This window comes from Engraulis encrasicolus, chromosome 10 (genome assembly GCF_034702125.1).
Source record: "Engraulis encrasicolus isolate BLACKSEA-1 chromosome 10, IST_EnEncr_1.0, whole genome shotgun sequence".
In the NCBI taxonomy this organism is placed as follows: Eukaryota; Metazoa; Chordata; class Actinopteri; order Clupeiformes; family Engraulidae; genus Engraulis; species Engraulis encrasicolus.
Genome location: NC_085866.1, coordinates 46,311,385 through 46,332,742, shown reverse-complemented (window position 1 = coordinate 46,332,742; position 21,358 = coordinate 46,311,385). Strand labels below are relative to the sequence as shown.

The 21,358-nt window shown below is 41.6% G+C and overlaps 2 protein-coding genes across 3 annotated transcripts; both read right to left on the bottom strand.

Annotated features, from left to right (window-relative positions):
- Window positions 1-70: 70 nt before the first annotated feature.
- On the bottom strand, window positions 71-3,794 carry mtg2 (mitochondrial ribosome-associated GTPase 2). Its single transcript, XM_063209020.1, has 6 exons — window positions 3,299-3,794; window positions 3,003-3,150; window positions 2,634-2,749; window positions 2,257-2,475; window positions 1,402-1,540; window positions 71-1,082 (listed from the first exon to the last, which is right to left on the bottom strand). Exons 1-6 carry the CDS (start codon window positions 3,500-3,502, stop codon window positions 676-678), a joined length of 1,233 nt encoding a protein of 410 aa, XP_063065090.1. The 5' UTR covers window positions 3,503-3,794; the 3' UTR covers window positions 71-675.
- Window positions 3,795-9,089: 5,295 nt separating this feature from the next.
- Window positions 9,090-21,280, bottom strand: LOC134457166 (calcium-responsive transactivator-like). 2 transcript variants are annotated; one of them, XM_063209014.1, is made up of 10 exons: window positions 20,054-21,280; window positions 19,878-19,962; window positions 19,520-19,664; window positions 18,235-18,486; window positions 17,313-17,480; window positions 14,450-14,551; window positions 13,349-13,441; window positions 11,099-11,218; window positions 10,671-10,798; window positions 9,090-9,880 (listed from the first exon to the last, which is right to left on the bottom strand). In XM_063209014.1, the coding sequence occupies exons 1-10, from the start codon at window positions 20,128-20,130 to the stop codon at window positions 9,854-9,856; spliced, it is 1,197 nt and encodes a 398-aa protein (XP_063065084.1). In that variant the 5' UTR covers window positions 20,131-21,280; the 3' UTR covers window positions 9,090-9,853. The 2 variants fall into 2 exon arrangements, with proteins under 2 accessions (XP_063065084.1, XP_063065085.1); XM_063209015.1 differs by having other exon boundaries at window positions 10,671-10,792.
- Window positions 21,281-21,358: the final 78 nt, after the last annotated feature.

Sequence of the window (21,358 nt, the reverse complement as noted above, 5' to 3'; positions counted from 1 at the left end):
TGGTGACATCATGAAATTGACTTATTGGGCCTATGAGTTGATTCAAAAATGAAACACAAGTAACCATGCATAACAAAAATAAAATTTATTTCTTAAATATACAATTTCATAGACATTTTTTTCATAACACCAAACCTTTCTTTTCTGCTTTTCCAAGACATTAGAACAATGTCATAAACGGAAAATGACTTCATCAACTATAGGACCATGCTTAAACCAGAAATGAAATGCAATTCATGGTCTACTTCCTCTCGTCATTCACTCAGCTAATCAATACACAATTACTGATCAGAGGACAACAGCCCTTCCACACACAGGTGCTGTGGGGATGAAATAGTGTACTTTTCAAAATCAAGTGGGCTGTCAAGTCCATGAGTCCAAGATCCCACTTGATGTCTTGCCAATACCTGCAAATTTCTGACATTCAACTGTCTGTTTTACAACTGGCTGGCCAGCTTCATATGATGGCAAGTTTCCACCATTAAATGGGGAAGGGGGTTGCTTTTACGTCTTTGTTCTGCCACAAATGTTACAATATCTGGATGACAATATGCAAGTCACTGTTCATATATCTCACCTGATCTCAGTGAGACCATTGGAAGCAAACCAGACATACAGCCCATCCACCTAAAATAAAGAAATAAGGGCATTGCCTACATTCCATCAATGGGTCGGCTACCATGTGAGCATTGGCGTGTGCTCACTGGCACCACCTGCTGTCTGTTGCAGGTAGCCGTCGTACAGCTCACGCAGGTGCAGGATGAGCTCCTCCGTGTTCTGGCCTGTCATGGCCGACACGGCGATCACCCTGTGGGGGTTTATGCGGTCCCTGAGGGCCTCCAGGTTCTCCCGGGCCTGGGGGAGGTCCAGCTTGTTGGCCACTACCACCTGTGGCCGGCGGGACAGGCCCGGCTCGTACTGGTCCAGCTCGAAGCGCAGGTGCTCCAGCTGGTCCCAGGGCGCGGGGTCCGACAGGTCCAGCACGAAGAGCAGGAAGCGGCAGCGCTCGATGTGGCGCAGGAAGGACACGCCCAGGCCGCGGTTCAGGTGGGCGCCCCGGATCAGGCCCGGGATGTCGGCCACTGTGCCGGAAACAGAAACCAAGTTTGGGGATCAGGGCAAACGGGAATGCAAGAACCGTGCTGGAAAGAAAACTACGTTTTCAGCTTGTCCATTATTGGAACCTGTTTGAATTCTTTATGGTCATTTGGTACACTAAGGCTATAAAGTTGGAACATTCCTATGCAAAACAGCTCCTTCACCCACTGTAGCCTGTTAAAAACAGTCGAGGGTAGAATGGTTAAAACAACCCATCGTGCACTCGAAGAAAAACAAAACGAGTGTTTTAAGAAGATGAAAGAGGGAACCTCATATTGCCAGGCAAAGGAGTGCGCCACGTACCTGCCACCTGCTCGTGATCCCTGTACTTGACAATGCCAACGTGCGGGTTGAGGGTGGTGAAAGGGTACGCTGCCACGGCTGGCTTGGCATTGGAGATGGCCCTCAGCAAAGAGGATTTTCCCGCATTTGGAAACCCGACCTGGGGTGGGAATAACAGAAAAGTCCTTCATGATGGGCCAGCAACGGCACTTTTATAGCCTCTTTGCAGCCTAAGCAAACAATGGATGCAGGACATGCATAGCACCCACCTCACAGTATCCACACATAACCATCAAAGAGGAAAGAAGTACATTCCCTCATTAAGCACATTGTTCTTAAAGGGAAAAGTGGAGTGTCATTGGCACTTAAAACACCCTCTGTGCATCTATACAGATCTTCTCATGCCAATAAGTTTAAAAATGGATAATACTGGACCAATACATCGGCCAGCCAATACATCGGTCTGTATCTATCGTGAGGTGGCTTGAACTGCATTATGATGAGGCTTAGGGCTCTCAGCCATGACTAAAGTCAGTGCTGAATGAGTGGGCCTACTGCAGTGCCACAGGCGTCCTTGTACTGGGCACAGATTTGTGTGGGCTCCTCACCAGTCCAGTGTGGGCCATGGTGCAATATTATATAGTCACCCCTGCAGTGCACTGAAGTGACTGTGTGGGCTCTTCACCAGTCCAACGTGGGTCAACCCATATAATGGTGTATAGTTAGTTACAGTGACACAGCTCCTCACCAGTCCAGCAAAGGCCATGGTGGAATATAAATTATATGATATTATTAATATAGCTGATTATTAATATCAGCCCTGAACCGGAGTTACTGTGGAGCGTATGGACCATAGTGCCTGTGCCAGCCGCTCACCAGTCCAGCGTGGGCCATGGTGCGGAGCTCCAGCTGCAGCACACGCTCCTCACCCTGCTCGCCGGGCGTCGACGTCATGGGCGCACGGTTCTCATTGGACAGGAAGAAGCGGTTGCCCTTCCCGCCGGAACCTCCGTTCACCACCACGTACTCCTGGCCGTGCGCCGACAGGTCGGCCAACACCTTTCCTTGGTCCGTCACAATAGTACCCGCTGGCACCTTTTTCATGCCGCACACAACAACAGAAATGTGATATGTACCCAATATGTGACAGCACTTATGAGTACAAGAGGTAAGCAGAAGGATAAGAGTGGTGTGTCGTGAGTAACGACAGAAAAAAAGATAGTGGGTATTCTGGTAGGGCTTGGGGGACTCACTGGGATTAAGGTGACTTTTCCATTGCGTCCGTAACAGTTTTTGCTACCCCCTGCTTCTCCGTTGTCACCTAAGTACAAGGCTGCTACAGCTGATAAGGACTTCACCTGTTTGTTCACTACAAGATAATCAGGACAACACAATCATTCAGAATCACAGAAAGGTGAGGTTTCCAAGTCAATCTGTGATGCACTGAAATACACTTCAGATATACACTGACATACTCTGAGAAATACACCAACAGAGAAATACAATTCACTTAAACACTCCCTCTGTGACTGTTCCTTTATGATTTGAGTGCCCATATTTGACTAATACTAGCAGAATGGGTTAATGGATGGGAGGGGTGAATAATCACTGATGGCACCCACCTTTCAGGATGATACTACCACCGTCTCCTCCGTTGCCTCCATCGGGCCCTCCCCATTCTTTCCTGGGCTCGCTGTGGAAGGTGCAGGCCCCCTTTCCTCCTGAACCTGCCACAAACTTCACCCTTCGATAATCCACGAAGTGTCTTGTCTGACACAAAGAGAGACAGAAGGCTACAGCTTATATTTTACCAAAGAAACACTGACTCACTCACTCATTGCAGCATTAGTGTGATGTTTTCTACATTGAAATAGTACAATGTAATGTTGCATGAAATGATACCATAGCAGTGACTCACCAGCTTTTTCTCTGAGAGTTCGCTTTTGTTTGGAGATCTACGGGTCTTTCCACATAATGAACACGTTGTGGAAACTGCTCTCAGAAATTGCCCATGTGAGAAGGTCTGCTTGCTTGTCAAATCAAGTTTGCTATAGTTCAACAAGACTTGCCTGCTCCTTTGCAAGAGAGCGGAAAGTTGAATCTGAACAGTTCTGATAAACATGACAAATCAACTGTAGCGACCTTTGGCTTAGATACAATAAATGTATGTCAATGTGCCTGGTTAAAGTTGTTTATGGACATCCTTAGCTAAAGCTAACTAGCAGGATAACACTGTCACAACCTTGAGAAGAGGATGGCTGAATGCCGTCATATTTACTGAAAAGCCGGTCCAGAAAATTCTAAAAAACTATTTCCTAATGTGACGGCACCGCGTAAAATGAAAAACGTGCTTTTAGCAAAGTAATGGGGACCGAGTCTTTTCCCAACAGCTGTCAGAATACAGTGGCTGGACCAGAAAGAGTTAACTGGCAGACTTTCTTTGGTGGTTGGAAATCAGATGGAACAACAGCCGTAGCGCCGCTTTGTGGAGTGGCGTGTGAATGGACACTTGGAATGAACTTCATCCCCAAGAAGGCCTAATTACAGTATTTTTCTCAATTGGTTTTGTACATTTCTCGAATCTCTCTCGCAGTTTTCAAAACACAGTATTTTGTGTCAATGAACGCGTCAGTGCCAGCAGAATGGTTAGTCATTGTGTCATAGTGTATGGACAAGCTAGTCAAATCGATTTGTCATGTTGTCAATTGACTAAAGGATGTTTTCTGAAGCGAAATGTTGTTTAGAATGGATGGAAAATGTTGTAAATTCGACTTTATATTACATAGATCAGGTAAGATTGTACTAGCCTAGATATACATTTAGAGTATGACATATTTATTGAAAGGTGTTCTCATTGCAAAATCAAAAAAATAGTCAACTCTGATTGATGTGTCAAAGTGTGCCCTCTACCACCCCTTTTTACTTGTCTTGCAGGCCCATGTGGAATAAAATATAGAACTGTAAAGCAAAACAAATTTGAAACAATACACTGATACTGTATAAAGTGCACTTACTGTCTTGTGAAATTCTAGGGAAATATTGTAATTTTGCGTGGAGCGTAATTATAAAGGGCACATGAGGCATAGAGTAATGTAATGCAGTACAGTGCTTATTGTTGTATTGCATGCTTGTTTCCTCTTTCCCTTCTACTGCTTTTGATTAGAGAGAGTCAATATTTACCTGCGAGCAATTCACCAATTCAGATCACATTTATAGACACAAATCCAATGGAAATTATACAGTGCTTAACACCTTATGGCAGTTTGGTAAATCATTTTGCATGTCAAGACTTATACTATGACATAGGGCCTAACTGTTTTGGGGTTTGAGATAGTTTTGTGTATTCAGTGACAATGCTTTTTGAGTGATATGACAAAAGCAATTGCTAATGTACAAAAAAGCTGAGAATTGTACACAACCATATGCATGGTGATGAAAGCATTTGCTAAATGCTGAAAACTATGAGAAACTTATTTTACCATGTGCACAGATAACAGCAGGAAGTCACAATTGAACAAGACGTTTTGAGAATGATTATTCTGTTGTGAGAAATGTACAAAACCAATTGAGAAATACTGTAATTAGACCAGGGGTGGGGAACAGTTTTCATTCAAGGGCCACTTCCAAATTTTATAGTAGGCTGCTGTGAACACAAACCAGGATATCCTGCTGCCCTTTAGGCCTTTATTGAAGGTGGCCAGTGCTCACTAGGTCCCCTGAAAATAAATATCTTTAGTGTGAATGTCATTTCTAGGACTTCTTTACAAAACATGTCATATTTCGTGTGAAACTGCATAGCATTAAAATAACATTGGGGGCCGGATAATACGGCCAATCGACATAGGTTCCCCACCCCTGGCCTATAGACCTACACCATGGTTAATAGCCTGTTTGGACGTCTGCTGAAAGAAAGAAAGAGATTCCAGAAAAGGTAAGCGTTTCTTTATTATTTTCCATAGCAAACAGTAACAAAAAGTACTATAATAGTACAAGCAATGCACAATGACTTTGTAGAGTTATATGATGATATTTGATGCTTTTATTTGGTTAGTAAATTCATTTCACAGAGTAAACTACACACTGGGAATGAAAATCTGACATACATAAAACTGAACACACACGTCACAAAAATACTTTTTAAACACACACACACACACACACACACACACACACAGGCGCGCGCGCGCACACACACACACACACGCACACGCAAACGCACGCACACAATGTAGCTGAGGTCATGTTATCCTTCGATTGTCATCATGGATCATCGGTTGTGTTACAAAAGTAGCTGTTTAACAGCCAAATACTTCAACTAGTATATTTAAGCTTCATTTGCAACTTTGACAAGGTATGGGTTGTGCTGTCCCTTTAGGAATGGAATAATAGGCCTACCTCTACTGCCTGGTGAATGAAAGTACGATGCTGTATCCTCACACGCACAGGTACAAACTCCTTACATTACAATTACAATTATAATAAATAGTAGAGCTACAAAAGGGGTAGAAAAATAAGGCAAACATATCAGCTATACTTTTGAACAAAACCTCAGATGCCACACAGTCAACAGGCCTCACTCTTACAGTCCCCCTTGGCAACAAAGACAAAGATGATATGATCAATGATGATCAGTGATGTCAAATGAAACTACGTACACCAATGCTTTAGCACACAAGTACATGTTAAAAACACACAGAGAGAGAGAGAGAGAGAGAGAGAGAGAGAGAGAGAGAGAGAGAGAGAGAGAGAGAGAGAGAGAGAGACCAAAAGAGTGCTTAAATTCAGTTTGAGGGAAAACATCAGAACCTTTGGCCAACAGTCAATAAATAAAATAAAACATGTATGGTTCTACTGGAGTTATGTAAGCACATACTGCTTACATAGATAATGTGTGTACATTATTTAGGCTACTAATGGCTTAGCTATTGGTCACAGTTGATACACTTCAGTCCTGAATCGTCATCTCACCTCAAGAGTTGATCTGTATACCTATCATGTTTTTACAGTATATTATTTAATACTTAATGATACGTTTTTATGTGTCCATTGTATCTGCATGTTTTTCATATCACAGTAAATCTAGTAATTAAAAACTATAAAATATAGAGATATAGATGAATATAAATCAAACAGCTTATATTGTACTTACACTTCTGCTAAATCTTAGGCCACACATTTGTGACTTTGGCAACTATCATACGTATAAGAATAAAATTCATACTTAATATGGTACATACTATCATACTTAAAAAACATAAATAAATGAATAAATACATACATAAATAAATATATAAATAAATAAATAAATAAATTAATTAATAGGACTAAAGATAGAAGAAAGAAAGAAAGAAAGAAAGAAAGAAAGAAAGAAAGAAAGAAAGAAAGAAAGAAAGAAAAATCTTAAGTGCCTTGACATTTTCCTTTCCATTATATGTTCACATAGAAATAAATGTATGCTATGCATTTGGACATGCACATATCCTTATTGTACTTTCATGATGCATAAACTGACTACTCAAATATGTAAAAATGAAAAGACAGGAGACAGAGAGAGTACATAAATATAATAATAATACCATATAAATAGTTTTACAACAAATATGCAAGGTTACCTTTAAAAAGTGGTTGCTTCCATTAATTTCACAAAAACAAAAACAAAAACAAAAACAAACAAAAAATACACACACAAAAAATAAATAGAAAAGACAAAAGAGCCCACCTAAACTTGTAGCATGCCTTATAGGCTGATTACAGTCATACATAACTCCACAAAAATGAAAAGCCTTTTATCTTTAAAATCTAAAATAGTATTAAATGATGAGAAAACTAAATATATGATCTTTGCAAGTAGCCAAAAGAATATCCCTTCTATACCACCTCTTTTCACTTTGTAGGGCAGCTCCATTGAACTGTTATCCTCCTACAAGTATTTAGGCTTTGTGTTAGAGGAGGACTTGTTCTTTAAGCTTCATGTAAAGCAATTGGTGTCTAAGCTAAAACTAAAGTTGGAGTTGTATTACCAAAATAGTGCTTGCTTCTCTTAGTATGCAAGAAGAAAGTTGGTAGAAGCTACATATTTGCCTGTTTTAGATTATGGGGACATTTTTTTATAGAAATACCACCAAGGCACTTCTACAATCGCTTGATTCTACTTATCACTCTGCATTAAGATTCATAACTAGAAGAAAGCATTCTACACACCATTGTATGCTGTATGACCTAGTAGGCTGGCCATCACTAGATATTGGACGGCACAAACACTGGCTTCTATTTGCATACTGTACAAGGCCAGTTGGCCATCTCCCCTTGTATATACAGAGCCTTTCATCTTTTAGCAATCAAGGGTATAACCTATGCTCAAGTAGCTTCATTGTTTTAAATGTCCCCATGATGAAAACAGAATTTGGTAAAACTGATTTTATTCATTGTGCCTCAATAGCTTGGAATGAGATATAGAAATCACTCAAGCTTGCTGTTTTTATGTCTGTAGTTGAGTTTAAACCATATCTTAATGACACTTTTAAATCTGTCTGAACTTACTTTTAATCTTGTAATCTCCTTCTAATCTTGTTTTATGCTTTTTATTTTTATGGTTTCATTGCATAATTTTATCTCTGCATCCATTTTAATCTTTTCTGTTTTGTTCGTGTCCTGTCTGTAAAATTGTAATGTGTGCTGCCGCCTTGGCCAGGGCTCACTTGAAAAAGAGAATTTTCTCAATGTGATTTTATTCCCTGGTTAAATAAAGGTAAAATAAAAATAAATAAATAATTGTCTAATGCAACTGTTAGATTAAGCGTATGGTGCATTCCTGACTATCCATTATTTCCTCTCTAACAATTGCAATCAATGAGTGCATTTATATGCAGATCAGTATCCCATACAGTATCCGAATTTGTGTTTGAACATAAACACCTTTTCCCAACTTCAGTATCCCGGATAAGCCCTTATTTGGGACTTTGAGAAATTAAGATATACTAGGTGGAGTATTCCGACCACTGACTTGAATATAATTCCGACAGAAGCCGGGATGCTGATAACCTGGTTGTCACGCGATGGTTGTTACCAACCATGGAGGTAGTATAAGACCTGGAGAGAGTGAATAAGTCCTGCCCCCAGTCATTTCAATGGGAAATGCTAGGCTAGTGAATTCAGCCAAAATTGAACAAATCTCTCAGCTTCCAAAATGGAGCTTCATGGAGCTCATGTCCGGAACCAGTTTTCTCAGCCAATTACGTGCCATGTTACTGACTGACGTTAGGTTGACCAGAAAGCTTTATGGAAAACGAACATTGGATGTTCAGAAATGGACGATGACGTTGTTCGGGGACGCGCATTGTCTTCTAGCCTGCCCAACCACAGACCTATATTAATCGTGTGCCCAACACTAAACTCGTGCATGTGCTGAGAGCAATGGCGCACCCAGCAATCATCATGAGCGAAATGGTACCAGATATGATGTGAATTTGTGAAAATGGCGACGAGGAAGTGCCTTGCTAATCGGTGAAGCTAACCAGCCAAATCCTGACTCCCTGTTCCCAACCATCTGGAACACTGTCAATCGCTCAGCTCTGTAAAGGCATGGGTGTGTTCAAAACAGCTCGAACCTGATTGGATTTTTTTTAAATCACGTACTACTTCAACCACTGACTTGTATATACCCCGCCCCACGATCCCGCCCCACAATTCTGATTGGACAGGCTGTGAAATTTCTGATTCTGTTCAGGCTCGTCTAAGGTTTCCAGACCCTTGGGCGAGCTCACGAAGTTGAGCGGAAATGCACGGGGGGTCTGCGTGAGAGCTAGGCAAGGATGCTGATGCATATAAACAAATACCTTATCCCGGATACTGGGGCTTCCCATAGAACACTGTTGCTCATATCCAGGCTACACACATTTAAAGGGAATTCCATAACGGTCAAGAATGTAGACTGGGATTTAACACTGTACTCGTATAAACACCTAATCCTGAGTCATAACCGCCATGAGCCTCATATTCGGGATACTGAAGTGCAATAAACACACTCATTGACACAGAAAATCTACAGCATACAAATTCAATTCACCAGTCAAATCCTGCTTAAAAAGTTCCCCAGTGGCTATGTTCTTCACTCTTCTCCTCCTCATAAAACGATTTAATCTGTACCATCTCTGGAAATTGGGTATGCTTTTTTGTTTTTTGGTAAATTACCTTAAATATGTTGCATTAATAAGAAAGGGCAAGACACATTCTGAAGAATAAGACACAGTGAACAGGAGGAGGCAACAAAAAAAATAAACAAAAACATATGGAAACCAAAGTAGACAAAGACTATAACCCTACATTTCTCCATTACAGTACTAATGATGACTAATATCTCCTACATGACAATCTGCTTCCCAAAAAAAAAGTTGTCAGCAGAAAACTTTGTTGTTTTGCTGCTCCTCATTGGCGAGAGGTATGTATGCTTTACATTTAGTTCCACAGTGCTTCCTTATTGCTGATAGTTCCCATACTGTCCCTGGTGAAGGAGTGGATGAAGAAATCAGGGTTACAAATTCAATGCATTTTACACACAGCAGAGTTGCCACCTCTGACAGAAAAATCAGATAATACATGTCTGTGAAGATTCTCATTAATTTACATTATATTAGTCAACAGAGGTTTTTTGTAAGTGACTTAATTGCTGGAAGATTTTCTGACCATGAACTAAGCAACTTCATCAGTTGTCCTATCAGACCTGACCAGAAGAGCTCAGTAGGGCTCTCCTAAAGTGACACTCACAAGCAGTCCTTGTAAGTGAATAGGTTGCAGGTGCTAGCCTACCATAAGTGAACCGCATTTGTGTAGCCTGGGGGCAAGCGCCATTCCGACATACCGCCATTCCGACAGTATTTGATTGTCATTCCGAGCCATTTCCGAGTCATTTAAACATTGTTGCAAGTGCTTAGAGGCACGTGATCAACATTCTGACTATTGACATTTGCAACAATGTTGCAACACGAGTGGAAAGTGGAGAGAGTGACAGCGCAATGACAGGATCAGTGTATCATTTTGTCACGGTCCAAATGCCCTTAAAGGTAGGATCTGAGATCTTTGAAAAATGGTTCCTGCAAGCTGGAAAAACGTTTCCTGCAATAAAACGTCAATGTCGGAATGGCGTTGCGTCGGAATGGCGGGTGTAGCCTGTCACTTTGGCTAACGATGCAATTGGGTCCAATCAAATGTCAAAAATCCCAGAGTGTCTTTAACAGAGTGACTTTATCTCTCAATACCGGTCAGGCATGTGGCATAAAAACTTGACATACTACCTGCTCATATGTGTAGGGCCTTTGTGCTTGGCCTCCTGTAGCACCTTGTGACGAGCGATATGAGGAGTATGGCTGGCCTTGGCCCTGTTGGTACTGGGGGTATTGGGATGGCGCTCCCTGCCCTGGACCTCCAAAGAAGAAGACATGTCGTCAGGCTCATTTGTAACAACGTCTACAGACCTAGTACAGTATGTCATGCTCGAAACCTCCAATAAGCCAATGTCTTGTGTCTTGTGTATTCTGTATTTATGTATGTACGGATACCTTAATTTCCCCTCTGGATTAATAAATGCTACTCTACTCTACTCTACTCTCTAACCAGTAATACTGTACTTACAGAATAACTTTTTGGCAAGTGGTTTCCTCAATTTAAGACTGCAATAGACTTGCGTTAACTGTTGCCCATCCAGATCATTATTGGGTCTTACCGTAGCCTTGAGGCTGTCCACTGTATCCCTGCTGAGAAGAGTACTGCTGCTGACTAAAGGCCTGCTGCTGGCCTGATCCCTGTTGGTACTGGGCCTGCTGCTGGCTGTACTGAGGATTACCTGTGTGAGAGAAGACAATGGACATTACAAATATAACCAACTCTAAGCAAAGCTTACATACAGTCCCAAGAAAAAGTTTGTACACCCTTTGAAATTTCTTACTTTTCAGTCAAAATAGATCATAAAACATGGTCTGATCTTCCCGGAAATCTCAAGAAGGAACAATCAGAGTCTGCTTTAACTAATTCCACACAAACAATTACATGTTTTCATATTTTTATTGGCCATAAGGCTATAACATTCACAGGAGAGCAAGGCATAAGTAAGTACACCCTTGCATTAAATAGGTTTTAACCCTCAGTTAGTTGCAATATCCTCAACCAGACTTGTCCTGTAGTTGCAGATCAGATTAACAAAGCAATCTGGATGTATCTTGTCTCCCTCTTCTTTAGAGAACTACCTCTCGTCATCAAGGTTTCTGGGATGTCTGGAGTGCATAGCTTTATTGACTTCATGCCATATAATCTCAATTGTTTTTAGTCAGGGCTTTGTCTGGGCTATTCCAGAATGTGTACTTCATTGTTATGAAGCCATTCTAATGTCGATTTGCTTCTTAAGTATGGGTTGTTGTCACATTTCAGCTCCCATCCTCTTGTGTGCTTCAACTGTGTGACAGACTTCCTCACATTTTTTCTGTAAAATATCACAATAAACTTGAGTTCATTGCTCCACTGATAGCAGCAAACTTTCAAGGGCCTGAGGCAGCAAGGTAGCCGCATATAATGATGCTCCCGCCACCATACTCAGATGTGGAGATGTAACCAAGAAAAGCTAAAAATGGGGTTCATTCTGCCAATCTAAAATTATTGGGGTGTCTGTCCAAAAAAATATTGCTGCAACTTTGAGGTTTGCGAAAAAGCATTTATATGCTTCATAAAATTACTGCTAAATATTCAGTAGACCAACGTTGAAACTAAAGTTGAATTTTTCAGGGGAACACATAGTATCATGTTTGGAGGAGAACTGGAGAACCACACCTTCACCAAAACATCATCTCCACTTTTCAGTATGGTGGCGGCAGCATCATTATATGCGGCTACCTTGGTGCCTCAGGCCCTTGTCAGTTAGCTATTATCAGTGGAACAATGAACTCAGAAGTTTACTGAGATATTTTACAGAAAGAATGTGAGGTAGTCTGTCACACAGTTGAGGCACACAAGAGGATGGGTGCTGAAATGGGACAACTACCCATATTTTAGAGGCAATTGACATTTGAATTGCTTCATAAGAATGAAATACACATTCTGGAATAGCCCAGTCAAAGCTCTGACAAAAACATTTCAGATGATATGGCATGAAGTCAAGAAAGCAATTCACTAAAGATATCCCAGAAACCTTGCTGAAGAAGGGCAGTTTTCTAAAGAAGAGGGAGACAAGATACATCCAGATTGTTTTGTTAATCTGATCTGCAACTACAGGAAACATCTGGTTGAGGTTATTGCGACTAACTTAAGGTTAAAACCTATTGAATGCAAGGGTGTACTTACTTATGCCTTGCTGTCCTGTGAATGTTTACATCTTATGGCCAATGAAAATATGAAAACTTGTAAATGTTTGGGTTGAATTAGTTAAAGCAGACTCTGGTTGTTCCTTCTTGTGATTTCTGGAAAGATCAGACTATGTTTTATGACCAATTTTGACAGAAATGTAAGAAATGTCAAAGGGTGTACAAACTTTTTCCTGGGACTGTATATAGTATTACTGTATACCATATTGTTGCTATCTGGCAGAAACATTGTACCCCCACTATTACTTTATTATTTTATATTATGTCTGTACTCATTGTAAAATATAAATACACTACTACTGCGCAGTCTCCATGAATATATGTGTATGACAAATAGTTTAATAACCCAAATTTATTGTTGATATCATTACTTATTTTGAAAATGGTGAATTATGAATTAATAAGTTTAAAAAAAACTATGAAAAGTGGCAATACAAGGTTTCTGCCTGACGGCAACGAAGTACAAAGCAGAAGAGTATGACTCGTAATAAATCAAGCCAACTATTATTTATTTCATCACATCCAATGACCTACACAGGTACAGTGGCTCATTGTATATAATTATAAGAGAGGAAATCAGAATATAATGTAGTATACCAAATTCTGTTGGCAAATGAACCTACCGGCTTCATAGTAATGTTGCGAAGACTCCTCAAATGAGCGGTCATAGCCCTGCTCCCCATAGGATGACTGCTGATAGGAGTACTCTCCGTGTCCTAAGGGGAGGGTTGCAATAGCAAATCATGCCAAACGAGAAATAAAAGAACACGACAAATCACTGCCACCCCTGGACAGATTATGTTCCCTGTTTCTGTATTTATGTGACAGAGACAGAAGGGAAAGGACAATTAAAAACACATCAAGATGCCCATAACGAAGACATACTGAAAAAGACTCACACACACACACACACACGCACACACACATACAGAGTTCTGAGTTAGCTCCTATATCATCGTCACAAACGAAGAGACAGAATCTGAAATTTCCACACACCATTAGATTGACTAACAAAAGGCTGGCACCCTGTGGAGGGAAATGCTTGTGTCACCAACAAAAGTGAACGACTGGAAAGGATTTAAAAGAAATACATAAATCAAAGAAATAAAAAAATATTTTTGTCTGCGCCCCTGTGAGACAGGCGTTTGTCCTGCCACTGAGGGGGGGAAAAGACAAGGAAATGAAGCGGCTAAGAAATCGAAAGAGCTGGCATAGATGCCGATATGTGTGCACATGTGAGATGTGGATGCAAAGATGACCCAATGAATGTGAATGAGACTCATGATGTATGTATGTGAATGTGCCTGAAGGTTGCCATTTTATCCATGTTTGAAAGTGAAAGCCCAACTGTGAAACTCCAATTCCCATTGTCATTGTGACACAGCAATCCACAGCACACAAGTGTTCACTGCACACTGCACACAACGAAATTGCATTCATGCTTCACCCGTGCAAGGGGGCCACCCCCAATGGCGCACCAAGGGAGCAGTGCGACGGGATGGTACCATGCTCAGGGTACCTCAGTCATGGAGGAGGATGGGGGAGAGCACTGGTTGATTACTTCCCCCACCAACCTGGCGGGTCGGGAGTCGAACTGGCAACCATTGGGTTAAAAGTCAGACACTCTAACCACTAACCATGACTGCCCACCAGTTTGGTGTATGTTTTTATAATGATGGTGTGTAATGTGAAAGGAATGATGATATGCTGCATGTCATGATTACCATCGGGGTAATACTGCTGGTTAATGGGCTCGCTGGAGCTTTGAGTGTGTCCGTACTGCTCCCCGAAGAAATCGTCCTGTCCCATGTACTGCGCTGCGGGTCCTGCAAGACAGGCGACACCAGGTGGGGTTAAAATCAGCTGATCCAGCTGATCCCGGGAGGGAAAAAATCGGGTCCCCTTCTGAGACACATCTACTTTCTTTCTTTTTTATTTTATTTTTAATTTGTCTAACTTACTTTACATTTTCTTAGCCTGACGGACTGTCTTTGTACAGTGTTGTCTGTACCTTTTCTTGTGATATGGACCATCCTGGGTCTGCAATAAAGTTAGAATGGAGTAGTTCTAGCTCCTCTGAAACATTCAAATCTATCCCTTCCCCACTCAATTAATGTCTCACCTCTAGTTTATTAGCTGAGAAACTGCACTGGACGGGCAATATGTATTTACTGTAAGCAGTGATGGAGTTGTAATATCAAACCCGGGGTGATGGTAAGAGATAGATTCTGATTAGGCTATTGGGGGTTGGGAGGTTTCTCCCCCAAGAAAAATTTGAAGATACAGTTGTTAAAAGTCAATTTTAACGCAATATGTGAATGTATAGCCTATTGAGGGGGGATGTTTTTGACCATTTTCATTGCAGGGCGGATGGCATCACCCCCACCCCCTTACAACTTGAGCCCTGATTGTAAGGAATGGATACTTTTGACAGGCAGACTGTTTCTTTTTCTTTTACTCCTTAGAATTTCTTTTAGTCCTCTTACAGAAGCAAAATTAGCTGGTGTTAAGATATTCCTCCTATATTCCCCCTTTTTGCCTACGCCTCCGACAAAAATGGCCATGATCAAACTTAAGATGATGACACTTGAGGCTTGATGAGGCTTGTCTCCCTCTTAAAATATTAAATTATAGATAAAAGAAGCTAACTGCTCAGGGTGTTCAAACCTGGGGTACGAGTCATTTTCATGGCTGAAAATAAGGTGAACATCAGTGGTTGGTGCTACTTCATGTACTTGAGCTCAGGTTTGGGCACACAGTGGAGAATGACAAGAGAATGCATGAAAGTAGGCTACTTCCATCGTGCAGGTGACAGTCATTCTTCAAAAGGAGCCATACTTCAAAGTTGACATTGAAGGAAGTACAAAAAAGGGTACAGAATATGAAATGAATAGTGGGTTGGAAATGAAAAGGGGGTGCAAGTAATGTTGGTGATAAGGAAATATAATTGTACACCAAATATTGGGATATTATTGTGTGGTCGTGGTGTGCAGAAACTCCAGATATCAATATTGGTCTACAGTATAAACAAATTTGGATTTTTGTTTAACCAAGAATACCTGAAATGAAAAATAAACTCTCTATCAGCTCACAACATGACTGCACACAGATGACAACAATCTGATGAATATGTAACACCACTAAATAGAGCAACACTAAAAGTGTTTTGTCCTCTGTCTGGACCCAACAACAACCTGAAAAACATGATAAGCATGCTGTGACTGTTTGACAGCGACGGAATATGTCGTACTCCACACACATCAACTCCTATCATAGTCTTCATCTATTCTTCACATTCTTCATCTTTGCTCGTCTCGATTCTGCCTCAGCTCAGCTCATGAGAAAAAAAAATCTGGAATGACCGTTTTATTTATAACTTGTGCCAATTTTCACCAGAACGACATACTTCTTCCATCATAGACAAGAGGACAAGAGGCAGAGGAAAAAGATGGATGTGGTATATTAACCAGCCTGGAAAATCAGTCTGGGCATCCAAAATGAAGAAATACTTAGTAAAGGACAGCGTGATGCTGGTATGGGGCACATGGTCCTAATGAATACAATTCTACAGATATGGAACACAGGTGTCAATAGATAAATAGTACATACACAAACAATATGTTGGATGCACCATATCCCCCTACATTCATATTATAGCAGACTTTTGTGTGCTTGACAGAAATAAAGCAGACAAAATTCATTCCAAACGTGCCGTATCAATGGCTGACCTGAAATGAGCAGAACAAAAATATTCTTTTCAACTTAAAACACTTTGAAGCAACATTTACTCTCTATTTCAAATGACATGAAGACAATGTCTTTCCAAAATATGTCTCTGACGCTAAATGAAAGTACTTTGCTGATACTTACAATTTCCCATCAAACAAGGTCTGTATGTTACACAATATGAGTAACTGACTGATTTGGGATAGTCTATTTTTCATCCTGTGTCCACTCCAGTGACTTCTATGTTGTCACCTTCACTTCTGACCCGCTCAGCCAGCGCAGGGCCCTACTGGAAGCTATTTATAGGCCATGTGCTGACGCAGCAGTGGTCGGCTGATTTATGCAAACTGGGAGAAAAAGTGACAGCCACCATAAATCTCGTCCTCTTCATTAAATCAAAACAGCAGTCACGTGACTGCTGGTCAGGTCAGTTCAATTCAGTTTCAGACTCTCTGCTCATATCACTGAACCAAACCCAGTCAGCGACCCAGTCATGACCTGCTGTGGTCACTGGTTTACGACAACACCACTATGACACCAACCCCACTTGAAGTACTTGTAGTGAAAGTGAAAACTGTTACTTTCTGAAACATTAAAGCCACAGCACCGACTCATCACACAAAACCCACCAAAAGTCAATCATCATTCATCTGTTCATAGAAACAATAACCCAATTACGTATATAGGCCTACATGTATTTTAGAAAAAGTACCCTGTCAAATATCCTCACTGCACCTCCACAGAGTGCCATTCCAGGTACCATATCATAGGTAGAACTGCTATAAGGAGCTCACCATCTACGTCTCCTTTCCCATTTCGGTCATAGCGCTTAAGCTTGAGAGTCTTTGAGCCTTCACTTACCTTGTTGGGATGAGCGGTAACTACCCATGGGCCTCTGTCCCATCATGCCTTGGTTGCCTTGGTTACCCTGTCCCAGCATTCCCATGGACTGTTGCCCTTGGTAGTGTCCACTTCCTGTCTGTGCTGAGGAGTAATGGGACCCGCCGCTTTGTTGCTGCATCATCGAGACTATACACAATACATGTTGTTGGAGCACACAACAGTTATCAAACCAGACCAAAACAAACAATTGTGGCATTTCAAAACCAAGCAAAGTGACTGCTTTAGGAAAGGACTAGAAGTAACAGAAATATAGTGTTGAATAAAAAAATTGCAGCCAGAAACGAACTAACAGCAAGAAATAAAAGAAGCCAGCAGCTAATCAACTAGTAGCTAATGTGAAATAAAAATAAATAAATAAACACAAATACATTCAGGGGGCTGAAAGGAAGCCAGGGTGCATCCACAGGGATACGTATTTACACAGAAGAGAGGGCTGCAGGTTAGCGATGGGTTCAGAGGTCACATTCAGCCTTTCCGGTGGAACTGATTGACAGCAAGCTCTCAGAGGAGAAGGGGACTCCCACTTTGATGAACTGAATGTGTCTGTGTTTCGTGCGCTTATTGGTTGAAGAGGATAAGGCATATTGGTCTCCCTCCAAAGATATCACAGGAGAAGAAAGCAGAAGGATTGCTAAGTGTTGCCAAGTGTTCCGTATTGCTTTGCTCTTTAGAACCTCACAAAACCTTACCACACTGTGTGTCTGTAAAATGTAATGTCATCCTGCATACTTATTGCTATGATATACTATATACGACATAAGTATTACTGTTATGATTATTATTGTTACTATTTTATAATACTCACATCTACCTAACCTAACTCACCACCCACATCACTTGTATTTCTGAGCCATCTAAGCCACCTGCTAGCCTGGCTCACCTTGATTGGACTGCATGTTGAGGTTGAGACGGGAGGGTGTGGAAGTGTAGACCTGTCCCTGTCCCTGGTGCTGCATAGCCTGTGCGGAGGGCCCTGTGTGGCTGAAGCCAGCACCTGGGGCAGGGGCTGGGCCATGGGTGCTGGCCGGCTGGCTCGTGGAAGTAGAGCAGGAGGAAGAGGAGGAGGAAGAGGAGGAGGAGATGGAGAGGGGCATCTGACTGGACGGCTGCTGCATGGGGGCATGGCTGGGGCCTGACAACACATACTCACACAGTCAGTCAGCACCACAGGCAGGTACAGTGGTGACAGTGCGATGGTCAGGATTGTGTGTGTGTGTGTGTGAGTGTGTGTGTGTGTGTGTGTGTGTGTGTGTGTGTGTGTGTGTGTGTGTGTGTGTGTGTGTGTGTGAGAGAGAGAGAGAGAGAGAGAGAGAGAGAGAGAGAGAGAGAGAGAGAGAGAGAGAGAGAGAGAGAGAGAGAGAGAGAGAGTGTGAGAGTGAGAGAGAGTGTTTGTGTGTGTATTGTGTAAACACATTCAGTTCATCAGTACGGCAAACAGGAGGAGCGAGAGGATGAGAGAGTTTATGGTGAGGACAGAGAGGGAAAGAGAGAAGGATAGGAAATGAGAAGGAAAGATCAGGCTTTTTATTGTGGGTAGGTATTGCCTGGAGACAAGTACAGATTCTGAAGGTCAGGGATACGCTGTATGCAGGCAGGAAGACCGGAAAAACAAATCTATTTCATAAAATATGAAACAGAGCTAGAGGTGGGAGCAAAGAAACAAAACAGTGCAAACTAATAAAAAAATCAGTGGCTAATCACTTGTAAGCCAAACAGAGACAGGCGATCATGGGCAGATTTGAACAATATAACTAAGAAAAAAAGATGCACATCTTGGGTGATGGACTAAGCAAAGTAAACTGAAGGAATGAGATTTTTTTTTTTAAGTCTGAAACACCAGTCTCCCATTACTGTTTTTTATGGTGTTTCGGGCAGATGTTTTGACCTGCTGATGAAGGGCTGCTTCCCATAATGCCATTATACAAGTCTGACAGGCGGACAAAGATGCGTCCGTCTATGCACTGCCGCCTTGTGGACACAGGAGGGAATTACAATTGAAAGAATGTGTTTCAGACGGACAGACCGACGGACAGACCGACGGACGGACATACCCTCTTATAGAGATGCAAGGACGCATCTAAAAACAGTAAAGGAACTTGGTGTTTTAGACGTTATTTTCCATTCCTACAGCGGTCTAATGAGATGAAAGATAAGTCTGGTCTCACCATTGCTCATGCCACTCTGCATCATTGAGGTAGGAGGTAGGCCAGAGGCCATGTTTTCATTCAGGTTCGCCAGGGAGTGATGAGACTGCCCTCCACCACTCTGTCCCATCCCACCGGGGCCCATATTCAAATTAGTGTTGGGTGGCTGGAAGAGTAAAGCAGAACGTTGTTGGCATAGGTCTATAGACATGAGACAAGCTCTAAAATCAGCTCTAGACTATAATTACAAAGCCCTTGATGTTGAAAAGTTTAGAATGCAGTCTATGTGAAATATGCTTAAGTGTATTCATTATAATTGCACAGAAAAAAATAGAATGAAAAGATGATTACATAAACTGTGTATGTACTTGCAACATACCGCAGGTAAAAGTGACTGCATGTTTTGATTGGAATCTGCAATGGTTGCCAAATACACCAGATTTCGGTGTAAAATCTGCTGATATCTGAAAAACAAATGCTTTTGGTAATTAATGAAAGTGAATGAGCCATGCATGTCTGCAGTTATATTGTCCATTCCATCAATGGGCTACGTACTGCGTGCACTCAGCGGTCTTCCCTTTGCTCTGATAGTCCATTATGCACTGGATCAGATGGTGGTTTTCATCCAGCATCTTAGGACACACATGACAACCACATTAGGGCACTTGTAAAATACTTATCAATAGGCGCATCTCGTGTTTAACATGCATCAAAATAATGTAGGCCTATGGAGTCTTGTCTCTTTATCAGAAGTTTCTTAAAATACAACATAATTTGCTTTCTAAAATGTAAACAAATAAAGCGTCTCTTTAACTCCCGCCCCCATCAAGTATGAACAAAAGGTCTCGATATTCATTGGATGTTCTCCGAGTGGCCATCATATGCATCCTTATGTAGCTTTCCGTGATGTGCATCTTACATCGGCGCTCTGCACCTATGCACAACTCCACGGAGTGTACTGCGATGGTAGCAAATATTTTAATTCATCAGAACATAGAAACACAGTTCAGCAGCATGTAATGAAATAACGCCTAGGTGATGTCCAGAAAGTTCATAACGACACTGTAGTCTACAAGTTTATAATATCTGGCAAGCATGCTCCCCAAATTTGCACGGACAAAATCTGTTTACGTCCGTGACGGGAATGCCAATTTAGAAAACGTCAGCATTGCTGCCAGATTTTGAAACACATTATAGCCGACGCACGGCTTGCTATTTTGCTTGGCTTCTGTGGTTGCCACCCCAGCCGATTGATTTTCATGACTTTCCCACCATTAATGCCAGTAGTGTCGATGCAATAAGAAACAGGGAGAGGAAATCCATATCCATCATGGGAGGATGCGCCTTACCTTCTGAATCGTCTGTTGAGTAACCTCCCCTTTGCCTCTCGGGCGCGTTGAAGAGAACGCGACTGACATTGTTTTTTATTTCATAAACCACGACCTATTTTAATATTTCTAGCAATTCCTCCAACAGACTATTACAGCCTCAGGTTTCCCATTATCATGAAAAAGGGGGTGTAATCATTTACAGATGTATCCGGTGTTCCAAGACATAATCCATCAATCCATTAACACTCGAAATGTAAGCGATGATGTCCATGCCATTCACTTTATGATTGATAATTCCATACTCAATGAGATGATGTTGATCAGGTGGTTTACGTCCGGACAGTCCCCGCAAATACCTCCGCTCCTGCTTTGGTACAATCCAAATTCTGACCCATTACTTTCCCATGGTAAATTGTAAGCAAACGAGGACGTCCGTTGATTCACAACGTTGGTTACGCACTTTTCTGAGCGCAAGCAGAAGCCTAACTGCTCTGCTGTGCTGCCCACAAAGTGAATTGAGTATTCATCT